This window comes from Passer domesticus, chromosome 1 (assembly GCF_036417665.1).
Source record: "Passer domesticus isolate bPasDom1 chromosome 1, bPasDom1.hap1, whole genome shotgun sequence".
NCBI lineage: Eukaryota > Metazoa > Chordata > Aves > Passeriformes > Passeridae > Passer > Passer domesticus.
This window is the reverse complement of record NC_087474.1, coordinates 7,240,352-7,261,840: the sequence shown is the minus strand read 5'-3', so window position 1 is coordinate 7,261,840 and position 21,489 is coordinate 7,240,352. Positions and strand designations below refer to the sequence as shown.

At 42.8% G+C, this 21,489-nt stretch overlaps 1 protein-coding gene and 1 long non-coding RNA gene across 4 annotated transcripts in view; one reads left to right on the top strand and one right to left on the bottom strand.

The window, feature by feature from the left end:
* CNPY1 (canopy FGF signaling regulator 1) overlaps positions 1–3,483 on the top strand; it is a 34,295-nt gene extending 30,812 nt beyond the window's left edge. The window contains exons 3-5 of the mRNA XM_064399867.1: positions 2,216–2,299; positions 3,153–3,249; positions 3,479–3,483. Coding sequence (XP_064255937.1) covers positions 2,216–2,299; positions 3,153–3,249; positions 3,479–3,483 — 186 coding nt within the window. The remainder of the gene's footprint in view (positions 1–2,215; positions 2,300–3,152; positions 3,250–3,478) is intronic.
* A 15-nt stretch (positions 3,484–3,498) lies between these two features.
* On the bottom strand, positions 3,499–20,084 carry LOC135308759 (uncharacterized). Of its 3 annotated transcripts, none has more exons than XR_010369164.1 (7): positions 19,924–20,084; positions 16,327–18,337; positions 15,739–15,912; positions 14,755–14,827; positions 9,224–9,315; positions 7,177–7,296; positions 3,499–4,720 (listed from the first exon to the last, which is right to left on the bottom strand). It is a non-coding gene; the product is annotated as an uncharacterized LOC135308759 (long non-coding RNA). The 3 variants fall into 3 exon arrangements; XR_010369154.1 differs by lacking the exon at positions 3,499–4,720 and adding an exon at positions 4,732–5,054; XR_010369166.1 differs by lacking the exons at positions 3,499–4,720; positions 14,755–14,827; positions 15,739–15,912 and adding an exon at positions 4,732–5,054.
* Positions 20,085–21,489: the final 1,405 nt, after the last annotated feature.

Sequence of the window (21,489 nt, the reverse complement as noted above, 5' to 3'; positions counted from 1 at the left end):
TAGACACTTTTTTTGCTCTTCCCAGTTTTCATAAAAAGTAGACTCCCCATCCTTATGTGACAGGGGGAGGGAGGGATTTCATAATGGGCCTGGTGCAAGAAGAAGACGAAGGGGGAGAGAGAGGGGGAAAAAAAACCCTCTAAGCTTTAATTTTAATTCTCCTGCCTTTATTTATCTGATTTGTGGCCAGATGGTGGTGAAGCAAGGCAACCCCTTTGTGCAAATGAAGCCCACATGTGAAAGTCCTTCTGTAATGTAATCATTGAGACCGGAAGGGTTCATACTGTGTCTGAAAAGAGACAATGGAGCCGGGATATATCAACATCGCCGAAATCGAGTTCATTTGCGATGCAGGCCCTTTGACTATGGTTGTCATGAAAACTTCCTACTTTGATCAGCAGAGGGTGGAGAGAAAAAGAAGAAGAAGGGAAAAAAAAAGAAGTCTTCTAAAGGGGCAGGGATGCGGCGCGGGTGTTTGCTGTGCACTTGGCTCCGGTTCACGCCCCTTTCCGGAAGACGCAACAGGGAGAGGAGCATCTTGCACCTTGACCTGTCTAGACGGGGCGCGAAGTTTGGGGGGTTTTTTTGTCCCCGTTTCCAAGGGCGAGGGCTGCTCTTTGACCCCCACCACCAGCGGTGGTGGCTCTCAGGGCGTAAGGTAGCGGCCAGAGGTTTCCTGCCGAATTCTCGCCGCGGCCGGGAGGGAAGGGGATGGACAAAGACACGGACCAGCTGTTCGGAAATAAAGCTGAAATAGTAGAACCTGGGAGAAGCTAGGTTTTGTAAGCTATTATTTTCTGCACAAAACCCCTGGGAGGTATTAAACAGCTGCATCTGAGCTGGCGAGCAGCGGCTAAAAGACAGAGCAACAACTGAGAGCCCAGGACTTTGGCAAACTCCGCTTCAACCAGAGAAACAAGTGGCTGGAGCGCCAAGGGCTTTCATGGCCTGAACGTCCGCCACCGGCCGTCTCCCTTCGCCACGGTGTCTTCGGGCTGCCGGGAGGTTTCCAAGTGGGAGGCTGGCTTTGGAGGAGGGCGAGGGGCATGGGGGGGCTTGGGGGTGTGAGCTGAAGGGCCCAGGCAGGTTCTCCAGGGCCACCTTCTCTGGAGCTGACGTTTTTAATGATGTGTCTAATGTAATGTGTCGACGGTTCTACGTAGCGAGAGGGATGCTCTTTTTGCTCTTTCTGCCGTCTGACTGGGCCTTATCTGTGTGAAGTGTGGGGTTTTGGTGATGTAATAAGCAAAAAAAATCAGCTTTTTCCTCCATGAGGTTTCTTTAGCGAAGTCAGAGAGCAGCTTAAGGGAGTTTTTGGGACAGAAAAGGAGATGGGATGGATTTACTCCCAGGCCATGGGAGAAAAATCTGTGCAGCCTATTGAAAAAAAAAAATCAGTATTTAATCTGATGCTTACCAACCTTTGAAATTTTGGGTAGGCCAACAGAACAAACAAGTAACCTTTTATTTTCCAGCCACAGCTGTGTCAGTGTGCCCACTCTTTCTCACTAGGAAATTCATGCAGATTGTGCCTTGTTTTAATATTCTTGCCATATTTTAACATGGTCTGTACAAGTTCCTCACAGAAACTGGCTGAGTATTTTGTGATAACACTGCATTTTGTCAGATGCTTTATAACGTTATTTAGAAACATATTTGAATCTATTTAGGGCTTCATAAATATGAATAAAGCATTTACAAAAGGCAGAAGTAACCCATGGATTAGACCAGATGCTTTATACATTACAAATTTCCTAAACTTCAACAGTTCTAAACTACATTTTACTTATGGTTTTTTTTCTAAGTGATTAACTATAAATTAGCATTTTCCAGAAAAAAAAATCTCTGCAGATTTATGTGCAGGAAATAAGGGAATTGTACGAGTGGCTAAAATCCAGATTGCTAACTGGAGTTTCAAATATTTATAGACAAATTAGGGAAGGAGGGGAGGGATGTCATTTTTTTTTTCCTGAGGCCTTGTGGTGTAGAGATGGGTTTTTCTCAGCTAATTCTGCTAAAAACACTGAGGTGCTCCGCCTGGCTTCATGCTGCCAGTGCCTTCTTCAAAATTATATTTTATATATTTTTCTATAATGCTTTTGGGGCCTTTTTTTTTTCAACTGTTGTGGAAAGTGAACAAAAACAAACCAAAAAAAAAAAAGACACAGAAAAGCCAGAGGGTTGTGCTGGCCATGGCCTTCTGAGCAGCTGAAAGAAGCAGGGGAGTGAGGGAGTGAGGAGCACAGGCACAGCTCTGCCTCTGTCACTGCCAGCTCACGGTGATTGCGTGTCCTGGCAGGTATTGCTTTGATTTTTTTTTTCAGCCAAGCACAGCAAAGGGCCTTTATTCGAGTGTGTGTGTGTTTGTGTGTGTGTGTACGACTTCCAGCAGGCAGATTCTCTTTCGCTGTGGTTTTACTCTGCCCACGTTAAACGGCTTCCCCTCGTTTATGGGTTGAAGGCTGTATTTTGGGGACAGGAATTCCTTTTTAACATGAACCCCGACTTCCTACAAGGTGCCAAACGCCAGGCTGGGTGGTGTCCCCCCTTGGACCTGCACCCACCCACCCATCCAGGGGGGTAGAGACGCATTTGGGGGCACGGAGGTGAATTTCCAGCAGCTCCCAAAATTCTGGGCTGAGGAGGGACTCAGCAGCTTTTTGCTGTATCTGCCCTGAAATCAGAGCTGTGTCTGCAAGGCCGGCGAGCTGTATTTATGGCACATCATCACCACTAATATCAGACTACAAAATGGGCTCGTTTTATTTAAATTGCAAGTGCCTCCTCCATGAGTCCGTGTTGAAAGGGGCAGGGGGAGGAGGAGGGGGGGAAGGTGCTGTCCCTAACCAAGTAAAAAATGCCTTTTGGAGGGGTGTCCCCCCCCACCCCCAATTCATGAATGTGGTTTTGAAACAACAGTGAGGCTGGGCATGGAGTTTAAGTAATATTTGGTGGCATGAAGTCTCAGGCAGCCCCCATTCATCCCCACGATGAGCAGGGCAGGCAGAGCAGAGCGAGCCGAGGGCTCCTCGCAGCCGCCCTGCTTGTGTCTAGCTAAAAAGAAAAAAAAAAAAAAAAAGAAAGAAAGAAAAAAAAAAGCACAGTACGAGTATCCTCCTTTTTCTTTTTTTTTTTTTTTTTTATCCTTACAGTGGGAAAGTATCGTAGAGGAGTATGAAGATGAAATATTCTCACTTATCGCCCAAGAGGCAGACTATCTAGCTGACAAGCTGTGCAGTGAAAAATCAGGTACTGTGTCTGATGTAACATGTGCTCTCTCTACAGCCGTGTGGGGTTGGGTGTTTTTTTCAAACCCAGCGTACTGCTTTGCACGAGAAGTGGGCTGCTGTTGAATAAGCAATGACACTACATGGCTTTAAAAAAAAAAAAAAAACAGACAAAAAAGCCCAAAACAACCAAACATCCCCTTTCTTAAAGGTTTTTAATTATTTTAATTCTTTTGTGCATATTAATGCAGCATGATTTGAGCATCCCAGCTATGTTGTGTGTTTTCCTCCTGGTGTTACATGACTTTTTGCTCCTTGTGTGTCTGCGCTGTCATTTCCAGGTCAGAAATTAAACTAACCCTCTTGCAACAAAATACAGGCATTTGTTTCTCCTGTTTAATTGCTAATTGCAGCCACTAAGCTGAAATGGGAGCCATGAGAGGGCAGGTTTAGAAATGTGCTGTTCATTTTTAGGTGAGCCCTTCTTTGCCATCAGACAGGAGCTGTCCGTAGAAGGGCTAGCCAGCCCACCACCATCACCTCCTGGGGAAAATGTATTTTATAATAATTTAATGTTTTCTTTTTGTGTAAAATATGTAATTCCATATAGGTAAAGCTTCTTTTCAATCCTGACAAAGTAAGAAAAGGCTTTCAAAAATTAATTATAGCTTATTTAAAATTGTCCTCCGTTCGTCTGTTTCTTCCCCTAATTTTCAGTGTTTTGGGGTATTTTTTCAAGCTTTATTTTCACTTCTGAATGTAAAAAGCACATAACTCGAGGCAGTAAGTATTATAAGATTATAATGAAGTTGGTTTATCCCTCCTCAGTGTGCTGCCTTCAGTGCTAGAATATGCATGAAAATATCAATCTCCGAATCAACGCTTGTAAATATTGGTTTGTGGGTTAGAGATTTCAAGGCTGTAGCATTATTTGGGATGTAATAAACAGGGCCCATGAAAAGTACTAGAGGGTGGAAAAGAAGTTCATAGAAATAAGTTTGTATACTTTAAAACACCAGGGTATTTGTAATACTTATTGAAAACAGTCTGGAGCACAGGAGAACTCCATCTGTAAAGACACAAAGTTCTCTCTATAATCTTTTTGGGCAAATAAACTCCAAAAAATAAACTTTCCAGAACAAATTTGATTTATTACAAATATTTCCTGTTTGCCATCTCGGCCATCATGAAGCTACTCTTGGTCGTGCCAGAACAGACACAGTGAGTGGCAAATTGTTTTGAAAACAACATACTTCCTCCAAAATGGACGGCAGGATTTCTGGTAGTGGTTTTGCTCAGAAAAACTTTCTGAGCATTTCAGAAACAAAACCCAGAAGAGTCTGTGGGATAGTGTAGAAAAATCATCACCTTACAGAGTGTTTTTCTCAGAGAAGAGGAGACTGGGATACATCCCCTTTCCTTCTTGGCTCCTCTTTTAACAGCCTCTAAACCTTTTGGAGAACAAATTGCAGTTTTGTGCATCTTCAGTAACACTGTAAAAATATTTTCCAAAGGCACAGGTGAAATATTGATATGAAAGTAACAAAGCCTATGCTGTTAAAAATCTGTTTTGTTTTTTTTATTTTTCATGGATATGCTCAAAAGCTTTCTCCCCCATTCCTTGAAATACATTTTGGGTTTAAAACCCACACTGTTCTCACCCAGCCTTCTTACATCAGGAAGATACTTTCCTCCCTCCTGGCAGACGAGGTTCCTGTAACTGCACGTTAACCTCCTTCACACAAATACCCCCCTGCATATGTGCAGGGCTGCTCTTCCTGGCTATAAATAGTGGTCCGCAGAGGGGAAAGTAGTTTAGTTTTCTTCCTGGCAATTAGCACAGATAAACAAGCTGCCATTTAATAAACAGGAGTGCAAGTCCTCATCGTTGCAAATATAGGATGCTTGCAAAAGCAGCAGGAACACTACAGAGTGATGCTGAGCTACGCTGATATAAAATAAGGGCAAGAAATTAATCTGCCATTCCCTGTATCGCCTTGTTGCCCATTTAAAAAATGTCAGTACATTAAAGAGTAAAGACTAAAAAAAAACAGGGACTTCTTTAAAATCTAGTTCGCCCAGTGTTTAAAATGGGGTGAAAATAAATGAAATAAATTGCATTAAAAATAATGAAAACATGTTTTCATTAACTCTGCAGCAGGCAGGAGATGGCAGAGGAGCACAGTAGTACCTGACAGAGCAGGGAAGTGCCTGCTTGGGTTTTTCCAGGGAAAATAAATTCAGACACCGGTGGCACTGGAAATGGCGAGTCTTCGAAATTGTGTCAGGCTTCATGCCAGCCACACAGCACCAACATATAACTTACCAAAGCCTCCAACTCACAGAACACAATGAGACTTATATTATTAGGTCTTATCTATCTTACAATGGCAATTTTCATTAATACGTTATATTAAAGCAATATTACACTTTTATCATCCTACCGTAAATTATTGGCTCCTTTTATTCAGAGCTCCGTGTGTTCATTCAGAATGGCATTTTTAAGTTCTTTTTTTTTTAGGGGGGGGGGGATGGTGCAAATTATCATACTAAGTGACAGAAATAGTATAGAAAACCTCTCCACAGGCCAGTTGTAGATTTTGATACTGTGGATTTCACCATAAAGCAGGAGAGAAAGAAAACAACAAACCAAGTCAGTGATGTATTCATTTCATTATTATGCTTTTAATTTTCTTTTAAAAGACTGTGTACATGAACATGGCTTATTTCTTGTGGGCCATTGCAGACTTAATATTGGTGTAATCAAATCCTTTTTCTACTGCTCTGTGGTAAAATAATAAGACTTGCAGTTTTCTGTCAGCCTACAAACATGACATTAATGGAAGTCCCACATTATGGTAAGCAAACCCCTTCTCTGCAAGTCCCATTTAGTACTTTTCTTTAATTCTAATATCATAGCAGACTTTTTTTTTTTATGGCTACTGGAGGTGGATGTTTCTTGTTTGATTAAAAAGTGGGAAACTTCAATAAAGTCTTTTAGCGTGATCAAACCGTTTGATATTTACAAGCATAGATCCGTTCGCTGTCATGTATTCTTTGATCACACAAAAAGTCTCAGTGCTAGACAGGCAGGCAAAACCTGCTGAGACGCACCTTCAGATCCTCCACTATTTTTACAAGCTTACAAAAACCCTAAAAGTTAATTTTCGAGGAGATTACTTTTTTTTTATCCCCACCCCACCTCCAAACAGAAGGTGCCGTTTCCAGTCGGCCCAACGGAATAAGACAGATTTTTTTTTTAATTGCCCTCTAATTTTCTTTGCTGATTGCAATCATTTTTCTGTGTGCTCTTTCTTGGGTTATATATATTTTTAGTTGTGATGGTTGGGGCTTAGTGCCATGCCAGCAGCATTTCATTCAGGGTTAAATGGAGTTATGTGAAGGCCAGTAAGGAGCAGGAAACCAGTTAAAGCTTGTGCTAATGTACAGAGCAGAGCCAGCTGATTTATAAGTGGAAAATAATTTAACACCACGTATTTTATGAGTGCTGAAAGCTACTGTTTAAGTAACAGCAGGACTTCTCCTACCTAATTTTCTTTTTATGTGCTCATAGCCATAAAAATGTTCTGTTTGGTTAAAATCTTAAGAGTCCCCATTTTATCTCAAAAGTGACTTACCCCATATGTTTCTTTATGTAGCTGTTTGGAAAGTTTGACTGTAATTTAGGCACCCGATGTTGAGTATTACAAAGTGAAACAAAACGCTCTAATTCAACTGCAAAGAAATCCAGAAGTCTTTTTCTGCACAATTATCGCTCAAACTATTGTGCTTTTGCAAACTGATACTTTCTAGGAAGCTCATTCCCAGTGAGAACTACTCTCCTGGAGAGTTTAACAAAGCTATCAGCTACATCAATTAAAAGCAACTAAAACGTCTGTTATGGATATGTGCAGAATATTAAGCTGCCATTAAGTCATTTACTGCTCACCTTAACACTCTCTGCAAGATTGTGGTTTAAAAAGGCAATATATGGGGTGTGAAGCTGTAGTTTAATGCTGCCACAGCACTCTGGAATGACATATTTTCTCGCATTTTTCTCCCTGTACAACTAGGAAAAAGAACAGGAGAGAGAGATTAGCCTTTGCGTCCCTGCCTTGAAATAGGATCTGTGAGCATGCATTTCTGCAAATGCTACAAGGGAGGAGGATCCATATTGGTGGGGTTTATTAAAGAATTGGGCTGTAACACTCCTTGTTTTAAAACACAAAGTTTGATCTAAAAATACCATCAGATTTTAGCTGTAGCAATGAGGTTATACCGGGAAGACAAGGGAAATGAATTTGAAGAATAACATGGGCCCCTCCGGAGAGAAAAACGGGATATTTTCTGAATTTATTAGTGTCATATTGTGCAATATGCTAGGGTCTGTTCTCCAAGGCTGATCCATGGCCAAACTCACCCACAGGAGCACCAGCAAGAGCCCAAAGCCAGATGTGAAACCCACCTGGGCAGCGACAGGTTCACCACGAGAGCGTGGGTGCTTCCTCGGTGGTTTTCCAGCAACTGTTTAAAAAAACTCCACAAACTGTGTTTATGTGATGTGGCAATCATTAGAGAGCCCAATGTGGTGGGATAATTTTTCAATTCAAATGAGCCAGAGTTTTCAGGGCTTTGCAAAGATGCCCTCTCACATGGGGATGCACGAGTCATGTCCCTGTCCGGTAAGGGAAGAGTCAGACACTGAATTATTTAGCACACTTGAGGACAGGAATTGAGAATAAACAGATTGCAGTACTCTTTTTTTTTTTTTTTTAATCCTTCTTTATGTGATTCAATAGAAAATATCTCAAAGAGTCTGACTCACTGTCAGTGTGTCATGGTTATGTCTCATGCTGTCCCTCATTCCTGATTTATTGCCCAAAGTTGTTTAACATGCTTTAATTTTCACCTTCACACATTCACTGGCAAAAGTGCTTTGAGAAGAATACCTACTTTCTTATAGTTTGAAAAATATGTATTTTTCATTAAAGAAACAGGTACTTTCAGCAGAGCATTACTCTTCAGGACATCAGTAAATCACATTTAACTTTTCCTACCTTAGGTGCCTGAGCAGAGGCCGCTGCTCACAAAGGTTGCAGAAGAGCTCAGATCCTCATTGCAGGCTGAAGTAAGATCAGAACTCCAGTTTTTTCCTTGCATAGTCAATTTTTGCTATTGTAATATCTCTGCTCATTTCTACTTTTAATCTTTGAATAGACCCACATTCTACAGGGGAGTTTTAATTATTATTATTAGTAGTAGTAGTATTTTGACTGTTTTTGTGTTTCTGTTTTTTCATTTCTGGGTTTTTTTTCTGTTTTGATATGAAATGTGCAGATAAGAATATCCACTTTTTATGAGAATGTGATGTTTAATAGGCAACTGGTTTTTCAACCTAATTTCTATGTTCAGGGTTTTTTTTACCCCAAGGTTTTCATTTCACGTGTGCTGATTTTCATAAAATCAACATCTGATTGTCACAGAGTTGGGGTCTCTAAAAACTGAGCCTCCTGCTGCAGCAGAAAAAGACAACTCAGACAACTCAAAAAAAAAAACTATTATTTTTTTCATGCATTGTAATACAACAATGCATTTAACGGATGATTTTTCATCTGTATTTCCAGACTGGAAAGAGTTTAGAGTTTATAGCTAAGAGCTGCAAAGTTTCTATCCCTGTTATTCAGATGATGATGGCAAACTTTTTAAATAATTTGTCCTTTTAAAGGTGAAATAACTTAGTAGAGAGTGTGCAGTCCTTAAAACAAGCCTTTCCTTTAAAATTTCCATATCAAAGTCCTACTGATCCCGATATAAACGTTCACTCAATGTGAGCCCCATAGTGTAATAACTTTTTTTAATTAAAGCTTTCTTGCTGAAGAAATGGCAAAAAACATCAAAATATTCCTGACAGAGGTTATGCCTTTCATCGTTGGGGTGGTTTTTTTATATTCAAAATATTTATTAATCAGTATAAAACATTTGGTCATAAATCTCACCAAGAGATGGGACTCGGTTCAGGTTGTTGCTGTGTCTCCAGAAGATAAAGTGGGAGAATATCTGCTTCAGGCTCCAATACTCTATAAAAACACTGTTTAAAAGGATGTTAACTACTTAGCCATGGTTTTAAGGTAACAAAGCTAGTTCATTCAAAGCAGTAGAATATTTATGGCAAAAGTAAGCTTTATAACAAAGAAAAAGTTCCGAAAGTACATAGGTTACCTTTATTGTAGAAGTAAGCAATCAAGAACAGAAAATTATTAGTTGTATCATGAAAAACAAAACCTCTCTCTAATTAAAAAATCTGTTAATGTGTCACATAATTTTACAGTTTATTTATAGATTTTTACAATATTTCTAAAGTTAAATATTTCAACAATAACACAATCTATCCCTCAGTGCACGTAAACTGCTGAAGCTTCACAGAAGAAATTAAAGCAATGCTGATTTACAGCAGTTTAATGTCTTGTCCCTGAAATCTGTAACACAAAGGTTTGTTGACGGATTTAATGTTTTTAAAAATACTGAAGTTTTTGCTTCAGGTGGAACATTCTCTGCCATATCCTACTGACAGACCAGTTTTGCAGAATGCTTTATCAAAGTTATAATTTGAGTATCATGGAGCACCTATACTCTATAAATTGGAAATAATGCCTTCAGTATTTAAGGAAGACTTTCTTCACACTTAATCCAATCCTACACCTTCTTTGATGTGTATGTATACAGCAATTTTTAAAGAAACTTTCAAATATTTGAACTCCCTTTGTACTCCATTCTGCTTCTGAACAGCCAGTTTAGGCTGAGGTGGGTCCTTTATTCTGGATACTGATCTCACCTCACACACAAAACTCACAATCAGCTGGCTCTGTTTAAAATCTGAGAGCAAGAAAGTGTTTCTTATTGTGCATAAAACTAAGACATAAACATATCAAACTGATGGGAAAGGCTTGGATTCCTCTCCTGTTTCCACTCTGTTAAATATGTGGATTTTTGAGTGGGTAGAAAAGGCAGATTTGGATCAAAGTATGTTTAAAAAAACCACGTGTTTCCATGTCACATAAAAGAAAGACAGCTGCTGGGATTCTGTGCATCTATTTCAAAGTCTAGCTAATGCTCACCCTATTTTAATCATATTTTACCCACACAATTTAAAAATATTTTACCTTTCTCCAGCATCCTCTTTTTGCCATTCAAGATGAAAAACCCATAAAAGTAACTAAGAAAATTGATTATCTAGGAGAACAGCATAGTGCAAGTGGCTGACTGTTATAAAAAGATCAAAATAAATTGATAAGTAAGGTGGCAACAGGGAGTAACTTTGGGGGTTTTTTCCCTTTGTATTTTATAACAGAGGAAACTTTTGTGTTTTCTGTAATGGCGACTGCTAAATTATTTTGGGCAGATATGTTAGAATGTCTCTTTAAAAATTTAAGTGCTGTCTTGTGCTTTGATATGCTCTCAAAATTGATCACAGTGGTGCTATAAAAGAGTTCTTGTGTAACCTGGCTTGGGGTTTTTGCTGAGCATCAAGTGCTCCAGTGCTGGGCTCAGATCAGGCATTCAGTCCCTGTGGTTGGTGTGGTTTGTGCTGAGAAAACGCTGCGAGATGGTAGCAGTGAGACAGCCCTCCCTCAGAAGGAAAGCCTTTCTTTAAACTATGGCTTGCACATTTACACTTTTGCAAGCTATTTTTGAATTTCACACTGCAGAGCTGCCAGAGAATTTTGGTGTCTGTTGTTTTTTGCATCCGTGTTAAGGTAGGGGGTAAATTCACCCCAGTGTCACTGCAGCCTTGTCCTGGTGTAACCTGCTGCAGCTGGGGCAATGCTGTAGTGAACCACATCTGATACATATTCTCCCCAGCCCTGGGGTATTTATTTTTGGGATAAATACTCAGATTGTTTCACTATCACTTTATTGAAGAAGATACTGACTGAGATGTAATCTTAAAATTGGTGAGGATCCTCGTGAAGCCAAACTCATATTGGGTTCAGTAAGAAGTGTTAAAAAAAAGAGAAAAAAAAGAGATTAATGCTTTTTATAGTTTGTGAATCAGCAGATTAGTTAAAATGATGATATATATGATATGATATGACATGAACTGCTTGGAGTCCCATCTATCCAGATATTTATGTAGCTGCCCTCAGCTGGTCCCCTTGGTTTCCTCCAAGAAATGAGCATCTTAAAACCTTTATGGAAAAGCAAAGAAATGTGTCCTGACTTCAGACCCTGTCTTTCTCCTTTATTTGTCTCACCCTACTCTGATGAGGTCAGAGATGTATCCAAAGGCATGATTTTGCCTTTTGTCAGTGCAACAGAAGAGTAAAGGTCATTTCAAAGGAAGGAGGACCAGATCTTTGCCCAAAGCAAGTATCTTTATTCTGCTGATTTGGGATAGAGCTGTCACATTTGACCTGGGGAGACTTGGGTTCCCCAGTTCACGAGGAGTGTTAATATTTTTTTTTTAACAGTAATTTCATTTTCGTGCCAACTATACCAGGGAAAGAGCACAGATTTTATTTCAAATGTGAGTTGTGTTGAATGAGTGGAAATCACTAAGTTCATTTTACTGAGGAACAACAATGGATGAAGCAAGATCCTGAATGGTCAAGACTGATGTTTTATTTATTAAGATGAGCCCTAAAACAAGGTTATCCACTAACTAGTCATGTTTCTTATTCATATTTGTCTTTGTGGTCTAACATTTGTGATAGTTTCATCAAAATACAGCTTTTAGAAAATGCATCTTGCTTGTCATTGTTTCACTGACATAAAGAACAAGCATGTTAGAATTTTATGAGCAAAATATTAACTTCTATGGTATCCCTAATACATATGAAGTTTAACAGAAATGAGGAGAGCCAGATTCATGTTAAATGAAATACTATTAGTGGGTCTTACAGCGGGAGCAGTGAGGAATACCTTGTAATTATGGTGTACACATCCGAGTGCAGCATACTTTGTTCTGGGGCTTAAGTAGGTAATTAGCATTTTGGTTATGGAGTTGTGAGCGATCTTAAATTGTGTTGGTCTCTGAAAATTGTCCTTGCTTGTAGTGCTGGGTTGGATACAGCTACTTCTGGAGCAAGTCTCTTGGAGTTCCCCACTGGGCAGGAGCACCTCTGCCGCTGGCAGGGTGGAGGTGGCAGTGGGAGACCAGCCAGGGGTGGGGAATGGTCCAGGAGAGAAAAGCTCTTGGGATGCTCTGGGGGCACAGAGTGGGTGTAAACCCAGCACTTTCACCTTCTATTGTCTGAGCACGGGGATTTCTGAGCCTGGATGAGAACAAGGAAAGCCTTTAGCGAGGGAAGAGTGTGAAAGGTGAGGAAATAACTGCAAGGCAGAGTTGGTGCACTCGGCGAGCTCCCCACAGCCTGTGCCGGAGCAGCGCTGCAGCGGCGTCGATGGCTGCTCGAGCCTTGATTAACAGCAGAACTGTGCTTAATGCAGCACAGGTTAATGCACAGGCTTTCTTCAGGAGCGCCTCAGCCAGGCTGCCTGTGAAAGAGTGGGAGAAAAGGAGAGACCAATTCACAAAGCTCATTTAAACTGAGCGAGAAGCTTTGGAAAACAAGAGTGTCTTCGTGCCTTTAACCGTATTTACAGACCTGGCTGGTTTAATGGCATTCAGCAATAAATTCCATCGCCTTCGGGAGCAATTGATAAAGGTTCTGGTAACCGCCTGCTCCAATCTACTTTGGGGAATGTTAATAAACCAGTACCCAAGGACTCCTAGGTGTATGCCGTGGAATAGAGGGAGCTAAATGTCAGCTAATTAAGCAGAGCTGAGACCATGAAAGATCTTGTGAGTTAAAAGTTAAATATTAATATCGGTTTCAAACTTTATGAAAAGCTGGCTTAGTGGCAGGGAAGCAGAAGGGATATATATCCAGCATGTTCCTGACATTTTCTATTTCTAGTTAACCTTGCAGCCACATTGAAAACTAGCTGAAGTTTTCTTAAAGCAAATTCTAGAAGAGCAGCCAATAAGGAGTTACAACAACCCTTGAGGTGACACAGACATTAATGAAGGAAGAAAGAAAAAGATTTCAATATGGCAGTGTTTCTTAAATGGTAGGGAGAAAAAAAAGAAGAAAAAATCTTCCTTGTCATATTAAATGTGACATGAGCAAAAGGTGAGAGTTCAGAAAGCCTTGATGCTTGGCAGGGTTGTATTTATCTGGCTGCACATGTTGATCAATTCTGCAAATTCCTGAGGCCAGGGCCAAGCTCCAGCCAGCACCAGCCTTGCAAAAGCACAGGAGCAGTGCCTGGCTGCCAGGGTTATCAGGGCCAAACACACCAAGCACAAGGCCAGCAGCAGCCATTTGCTGTTGATGGGGACAGAGGGTTGGGATGTCATTTTCAGTGTGACACTGATGCTCGTACAGAGGGAGAAAGTTAAGGCTGAGCACTATGAAAGATGTGTCACAGATTCACCTTGCCCACCTTGAGCTGATCTGTTTTGTGTTTGAGCTTCATTATGACTGTTGTTCATTAGGGGCTGTGTTGGAGGGGTGGCTCTCAGCCCTGCTCAGGATTGGGATCCCCTGTGCTCGGCCTTGCACGAGCAGCAGAATTAATTCACCCAGTGCTCGTCACACACCAGCTGATGCAGGGTCACTGCTCCTTCGTTATCACAGGCTGAGAGTGGGCAGGCATTAAACACCTTTGCCTTGCCACAGCCAAGTCTTAACCACATGGCCATTTCTTCTGGCCTCCACAGGAGTGGTCAATTACTAGAAAGTATTATCTGAGGACAGAAAAACATTGCTTAAAAGCCTGTTTACTGATACCAAAGGAGATGGAGCCTTGTCTCAAATTCTTTCCACATGTAATCTATATCATGATGACTAAATGTTCCCATTTTCACTGTGTTTAGCTGGATTAGGGGTTTTCTGAGCTGTGTTTAGCTGTGTTGGCCAGGAGCAGGACAGGTTGTGCACCCAGCCCACTGCTCTGCCCATGGCAGCACACAAAGTGAAATGCAAAATACAGTCCATTTCATCCAGACAGACACTCCTGACTCTTCCTGAAGAAGATTCAGTGTCATTCCTAATCTGTGAAATTGATGTTTGATGGATGCAAAGAGAGACCCCAGCACCTTGCATGAGCCTCTGGATGCCTTGGGCCTTCATGGCTGGAGGCAGGGAGGAGCTGGAGATGTGCCTGCTGTGTGGCTTTTGTCACCAATATACTTCATGTGTGTCCTTCCCTCCAAACTCCCCCATTGCCAGTGAATTTCAGAATATAAAACTGAACTATTTAGGTTTGGAAGGTTTTATGGTTTCAGATTCCTTCCTTCCTTCCTTCCTTCCTTCCTTCCTTCCTTCCTTCCTTCCTTCCTTCCTTCCTTCCTTCCTTCCTTCCTTCCTTCCTTCCTTCCTTCCTTCCTTCCTTCCTTCCTTCCTTCCTTCCTTCCTTCCTTCCTTCCTCCCTCCCTCCCTCCCTGTGATGCTGCCTTTCCTAAAAAAGCTTCCCATATGTAGTTAAACTCCCACCCTCACCTGTCACTGCAACACTCACCCACCTGGAATGGGCTTTGCCTCTGTGTTTCCCAGAGTCTTCCTTACCCACTTGGAAGCAGAGGGATTTGTGGTCACCTGGTGATAGAGGATGATAATGATGATAATGATGTCTGAATCCCAGGGATTGTGGGAATATCTGACGTTGGTTTTCTCAGGGTAATTTTGCTTTGACTTTCAAAGACTTGACTTTACATGACCAGGTAAGATCATAAAAGGAATTTCAGTCTTGGTGTTTTCTGAGGCTGAGCCATGTTTCATGCAGCCTCTGACTGTGCTGCTCCTCCTCAGGGCAGCCTGAACACACCAGGGCACTTTACCAAGGGGAGCAGCTGTCTCTCAAACTTGAAACTGGGGTGGTGCTGAGCACAGCCAGGACACTTCAAGGCAGCACAGGGAAGGATGACAGCCAAGGTCATTCTGGCCTGAGCCACACTCGTGTTGGAGACACTTGAGGGCAGTGAGAATGTTTGGAAAGATGTGAGCTAGGGCAGGTTGTGGTTGTGAGGCTTTCCAGTGTGATAGCACAGCATAATGCACAGGGAATTTCCTGTTTTCAGATGGCCTCGTCTTCCCAAAATGTGTGACCCTCACATTTCCACCATGTTTATTCTTCTCCTGTACAATCAATCCTTAAGCTGTCAGGAAAGCCTCCTGTCTGCTGTGTCCCAAATTCCAAAGAGGGATGGATGTCTGTCTGTCTGCCTGCAGCCCTTTCCCACATAGGACCTCTAAGGAACAGGAAAGTGAGAAACCTAGAAAGGAATAGATGTCTTCTCTCCATTATAAGAAGAATCTTTTTAGGTTAAGACTACTTCTTCTCAGTGGGGATTTTGTCACCCTTGTTCATGTTCATTCTGCTGCATTATGGAGAGTTTAAAAAGTACTGTAGGAGAGCCTTGGAGTACCCACATATGGAATAAGAGAACTGCTCTCTCTCTCTTTGGTGGACACCAGATGGGATTGCAGTGTAGGCATGAGTCACTCACCTCTGACTGACTTTGCAGTCTCCGTTGTGGGAGATGTTCCTCCATCCTCCTGTCTAATCTGCTTCTTTGATTCCACCTATTTTCCTTCTCCGAATAGTAAGGACACAGTTCATGTTTCTTATTAATTATTGGTACAAAACTTGATGTCATGAGCTGTCTAATTTCAGGGGGCTCCTGAAACAATACAGTGACGGAAATAACAAAGATCATCACAACCTCTGGCTGTTTCTCTTTGGGAAGGGTCTTCCATCTCTCCTGAAAAACCTGTAAACAACCCCAGATATGTCTAGGAAAGCCCTGCCCTCATGAATGAATGAGCAGCTCCTTGATTCATTTGAAGATGATGATAAAAAGACAAAACACAAATAGCTGAGGCCAGCCATCTGATCTTTCACCTTTCTGTGCAGATGAAAACACAGATTCTTAACCTTTGAGCCCTTCAAAAGATTTCCTGATGCGCTTCAGCAATGGCAACAAGACTTAAGCTGCCACAGTTCAAGGGAAGATTGCTTGAAAGCCTCTTTTATACTTCACAGCTTTGGGTTTTAGCTCTATGTGACAACAGTTTTTAATAAAATATTAGTTTACCTTGACTGGTAGCTGATTTGTCATGGCTGCATTCAGGAAGGCAGGTAGGTTCCACTTCCTTATCAGGGGCCTCAGCAGGAACTTGCATGGAAAACGCTGCACATGCCCCATGGAGATCAAGGCCTTGTCTTGAGTGTGCAAGGAATTGGGAAGGGTGACTTCAAAGCACGTGAAACACACAGGGAGAATTAGAGAATGGATTGGGTTGGAAGGGACCTTAAAGATCATCCAGTTCCCACCCTCTGCCATGGGCAGGGACACCTTCCTCTGGACCAGGTTGCTCAGAGCCACATCCAAGCTAGTCCAGACCCTTCCAGTTGCCACAAGCTGTAAGGAAGGAGTGATTGTATGATCTGTCCTGGTCCTTTATTTACAAGGTGACTCAAGGAAGGAAGGCATGTGGCTGAAGTTCTGGTACCTTGTATATAGCCAGAGCTTGCATACAGAATGTGGGCTGGAGCCACCAGGGGTGTTCTGAGATTCTCTTCAAATCCCCACAGTGGGTTGCCACTTACAGCAATGCTTTCAGGATTTTAGACTGTGTATAAGCCACAGGTTGGCATGGGAGGTCCTGTTTGGATAATGTTTGTGGGAACATCTCCAGAAGGTATCCAGAACACCTTTCGGGTAGTTTGTACTCTTTCAGTTCCACAGACACCAGGAAGAGTTTGGGCATGCATTGTGACATAGCACTTGCCTAAAAGTTTTAAATGCTTCATTCTCTTCTTGATGAGACTTATTTAAAACCAGGAAAATTGTAGGGATTTGACCGAACTTACTCTTGATGTTCCCAAAGGAGAAATGAACCCAACATCTTGATGTGATTACAGGGCAGAGTTTTTCTCATTGACTAATTGTCCAAATAATATTTCTGACTACAACTTCTTCCACAAGAGTGTTACTCTTTGCCATGCTTTAAATTTTGCTTCCAGAAATCTGGATAGCAGAAATGAATGAACCTCAGTGGGACACAGAGAGTTCATTTAAAACACATCTCAAAAAATCTAAGCTTTTCTATTTCAAAAGAATTTTTCATTGTTTTCTGCTACCTGAAGGCAATTCTAAGAGGTGCTTCAGACAGAATATAGGAGTTGTCTTAGACTTTTTAAGAATGGGTGATTTTTGGAAAATCTGGGTTGTACAGAAACACATGAAGAGCTGAGATTTCCATATAAAAATTCATTAACAAATCAAGGCAACCCATGTAATATTTTGAGGTTTTCTTGCACAAGTTAAGAACAAATCAGCAGATTTTTTTCACTGCATGGACTTTGTCCAAATCAACAGGAATATCTTTCTATTTGTCTGCAAGTCTCCAGACCTAGGAACAGTTTTTTTATCACCAGGTACCATCTCTAACTCTTGTTCAGGATCACATCTTGGATCATGAATGAATTATACCTAGAATACACAGGTTATGTTTTCTCTTTTTGTTGTGTTTTCCATTCTCTTCCTCCTATAAAGGGGAAAGATCTGAAAAAATCCATCTAGTTTTGTGAAGGAAAACACAGACTCTGCTGCAGGATAACATGGCTCCAAGCTTCCTGATGGACACAATCCTTCAGAAATCAATAAGAGTGGGAATTTTTAACTTTAGTTCTGCTTTTTTGTGTCTCTGAGACCTAGAGTCACAACACCCATCTCAACAGCCAACTCTTCTGCTTCTTCTGTAGCAAACCCAGGACCACTCAGACCAGAAGCAGGTTGTCCACAGAGACTTTTGTAGCTTCAGAAGACATGGATCCTTGGATCACCAAGAAAAGCTGTGGATTTAATGGGGGCAGACAGGTGTGTCTGACAATGGAAGTACCAACCTTTTGACATTACACAGCCCGTTTGTTACTCCAAGGTTCACATATGTCCAAAGGGCCCAATTTTGGTCCTTATCTTCTCTACAAATGAAGGCTCTGTGCCACTGTCCCTTCTGAATCAGTTGTGTCCTTCTGAGCGCTTGTGTCTTCTCCAGGATCCCAGGGAGAAGCAAAAAGGGAAATCCTGGGGAGGATCCAGGCTGTGGAAAAGAAGAGAAAGGCTGAGATGGAGTGAGGAAAGCTGAATAAAACCTAAGGAGTGAGGAAAGAGGAGAATAAAGAGAGAGGAAAAGTCTAGTGTGGATCAGGAGTTAGAGTAGGAATGCACAAGGCACAAGGGGTACCAGGACCTGGAAGGAGGAAAACCCAAGTTGAGCACAGGAGCAGAGAGATTCGCATGTACCACACAAAATTAAGTACTGTTGTTAATAGGGTTTTTTTAAGAATTACCTTTTAAACTAATTTTTAATAAAAACAACTGAACAAATTAGCAAAGTTGTCCAAAACTAAGAAGGTGTTGAGACTTCTTTCCCCCAAACAACTGTAATAGGAATTAGGAATTAGGAAGTGCAAGTGGTACTGTAATCACTGCTGTGAGATGCAGGAAACACTGGGCTGCACTTTCTTTCCCCTCAAATGTGAGAAAAGTTATTTACAAAATCAAACAGAAAACAATATTCCTGAAAGAAATTAAATGAAAGCTAAACCAGCTTACAGTTTAAACCAAGTTGCAGGGAGAGAAGAGGAAAAACTCAGTTTATTGAAAAAGGTGTGGCCAAAATGCAGACTCAAACAGGGGTACCAGGTGTGTGGTTTACAACAGCCTGTGATGGAGCTGGTGGTGAATGTGCAGACCTGAGCGATGCCTTGGCAGTGTTTTGTGCTGTGTCAACAAGCTGCAGCATTCACACCTCACCCCAAAGGTGACATGCTCCAAAAGGGAGAGACATCTAGAGAGAATCCAGCTAGCCCCAAAAAAGCCTGGCTGAAGAAATGGGTGAATTTTTGGGGAGCCTAATTTTGGCTCCTTCCCTCTGTGGGAGAAAGCTGAGCACACGGGTGTGTGTAAAGCCTTCTTGCTACCCATGCCCAGCCATCTCCACACTGTTTTATATATTGGAAATACATTTAGGAGGCATCCCAAGTATGGTCCAGAAAAGGGTGGCTTTTATGGTGACCCATTTTCCCAGCACAGCTCCCAAGAGCCCCAAGGGGCAGCTCCAGGCATCCCCAGCATGGCATCCTCCACAATGGGAGGATCTTTAGCACTGGGGATTAGAGCTCCTTCCTTTCTCAAGGCTTGGACCAATGCTCCTGAGGAGATAAGGAAGCCCTGAGTCCTGACAGGAGTGGGACAGGAAGAGCAGGTGGAAGCAGACGGGAGGAGAGCCAGCTCTGGAGGGAGCCAGGGGCTTTGTGGGGACACAGGTGACAATTCCCTTCTCCCTTGGGGTCCAGCTGGTTTGTCACATGCAGCCCACCTCTGAGTCTGGGGAGAGGAAGGCCTTTACCCTCCTCTTCACTCAAAGACCACCGTGCTAGGACTGATGGTGCCGCCTGAAGAACTGCAAATTTTCCTGTAAAATTTTCCCAATTTCCCGAGCACCATGGAATGCTTTACAGCCCCCCCATGGCCTGCTGGCTCCCCCCTTTTGGAGGGGCCTCTCCCCTCCTCCCAGTGACACCCAGCACAGCAGTTTCCCCGAGTCTTTGATGTGATGGCTGCAAGAAACCCCCTGTCAGTCACACGCCTCCTGTGTGCACTGCAGCTCGAGAGCTCCCGTACTTATTCATTCTTCCCACAGCTCCAAGTCTTCGTTTTCTTGCCCCAGGAAATGCACTTAATTATTTATTTGTATTGGGCCCAGGCTTGTAATACTTGGGTGCACACTACAAAGAGGCGTGCAGAGAACCATTGCTGGCTGCCAGGGCCCATCAGGCCCCGCTCACCCCAGGCCCCTGACAGGATAACCATCCCCATCGACTGCACATTAAGACACACATTAAGAAAAAAGAAAGGTGAGGTCCTCCGTGCTTGTAGCACTGTTGAAAGTAATGGAGCTGACATGCCTGGAAAAGTTAGTGCCTTCAGCAGGGATATCCCCTGGGGCCTGGCTGGGCTTGGGGCAGGAAATGCTACTGGGCACTGGGACAGGATAAAAGTTAGTTAAAACTGGTGCTTTTGGAATGTCGTTTAATGCTATTGTCCTTTTAGCTGTAGGAGTTCATCTTGGCAAGCCTGAAACTTCAGTGTCCCTGCTCTGGGCCAGTGCTCTGCCTTTACCAATATCTGCAAAAATGTCCCCTCCTCTGTCTGTGGGGTACCTGAGAGTTTGTCAGATGGCTTCTCTCATGGCATGCTCCTGGTGGCATCACCATGAAGTCAGGTCCTGTCAGGACCAGGTCAGATCTGCCCTCCAGCTGGCTGGGACTCACAGGATGGGAAGCACCAGGGACGTCAGGGACTGAGTCACACCAAAGAGGAGCCTGTATTCGAGCTGTGATTTGGAATGAGACAAAAAGCACAGGTTGCTCCAGGTGTACCACGTGTTTGGGTAGGTGTCCCTCACTCTGGAGCTGCTCTGTTTACCTGGGAAGATGGATGAAATTGCATGTCTGTGTGAAAAGCCCTCAGTACTGGTGGAGAATCACACCCACAAACATTGAAATATTCATGCAAAAACTCCGTGTCAAGCGTGGTGGCACAAGGGCCCTCTCTCCACACAGCATGGCCAGGACTGGATTGCCATGATCCAAGGGGTGGGAACACCCAGCTGGCCCCTCACACATTCACCCACCCAAAGGAGACCCCCAGCCCTGCTCTGCCCATGCCACAATCATCACTGGGCTCCCCCCAAGCAGCCCCCCATGCTCACCTTCCCCTCTGCAGCTCCTGCCAGCTGGATTCCACAGGAATCACAGGAGGAATCTCAGGAGATGTCTACTTTTTATCCTAACTTTGATAGTGACATTTTGTGTATTCTTAAAGCACAGAAAAAGCTGTTCCTTTCTTCTATCCTCCTGCAGCTCCCTTGCCAGGGCGCGTGTGTTTTGCAGCTCTCTGCTCAAGTAGCAGTGCGGGATATCAGCAGTGCTGGACCACAGTGAGGTTTGCTCTGCCATGAAGTGGAGCTGGGTCCAGGCAGCAGGATTTGTTAATTCTTTGCCGGGAATCTAAAAAAGAGTTGGATGGCGCTGGAATTATGGCATGGGTCTGGGAGCCCAGGAAGCTCTTTGCACTGCCTGGCTCTGACACTAACTTCTTACATGGCCTCAGGCATGTCACTTTGCTGATTCCTACCTCGATCTCCCCATCTGGCAAGTGGAGATAATTCTGTCCTGCCCCACACGG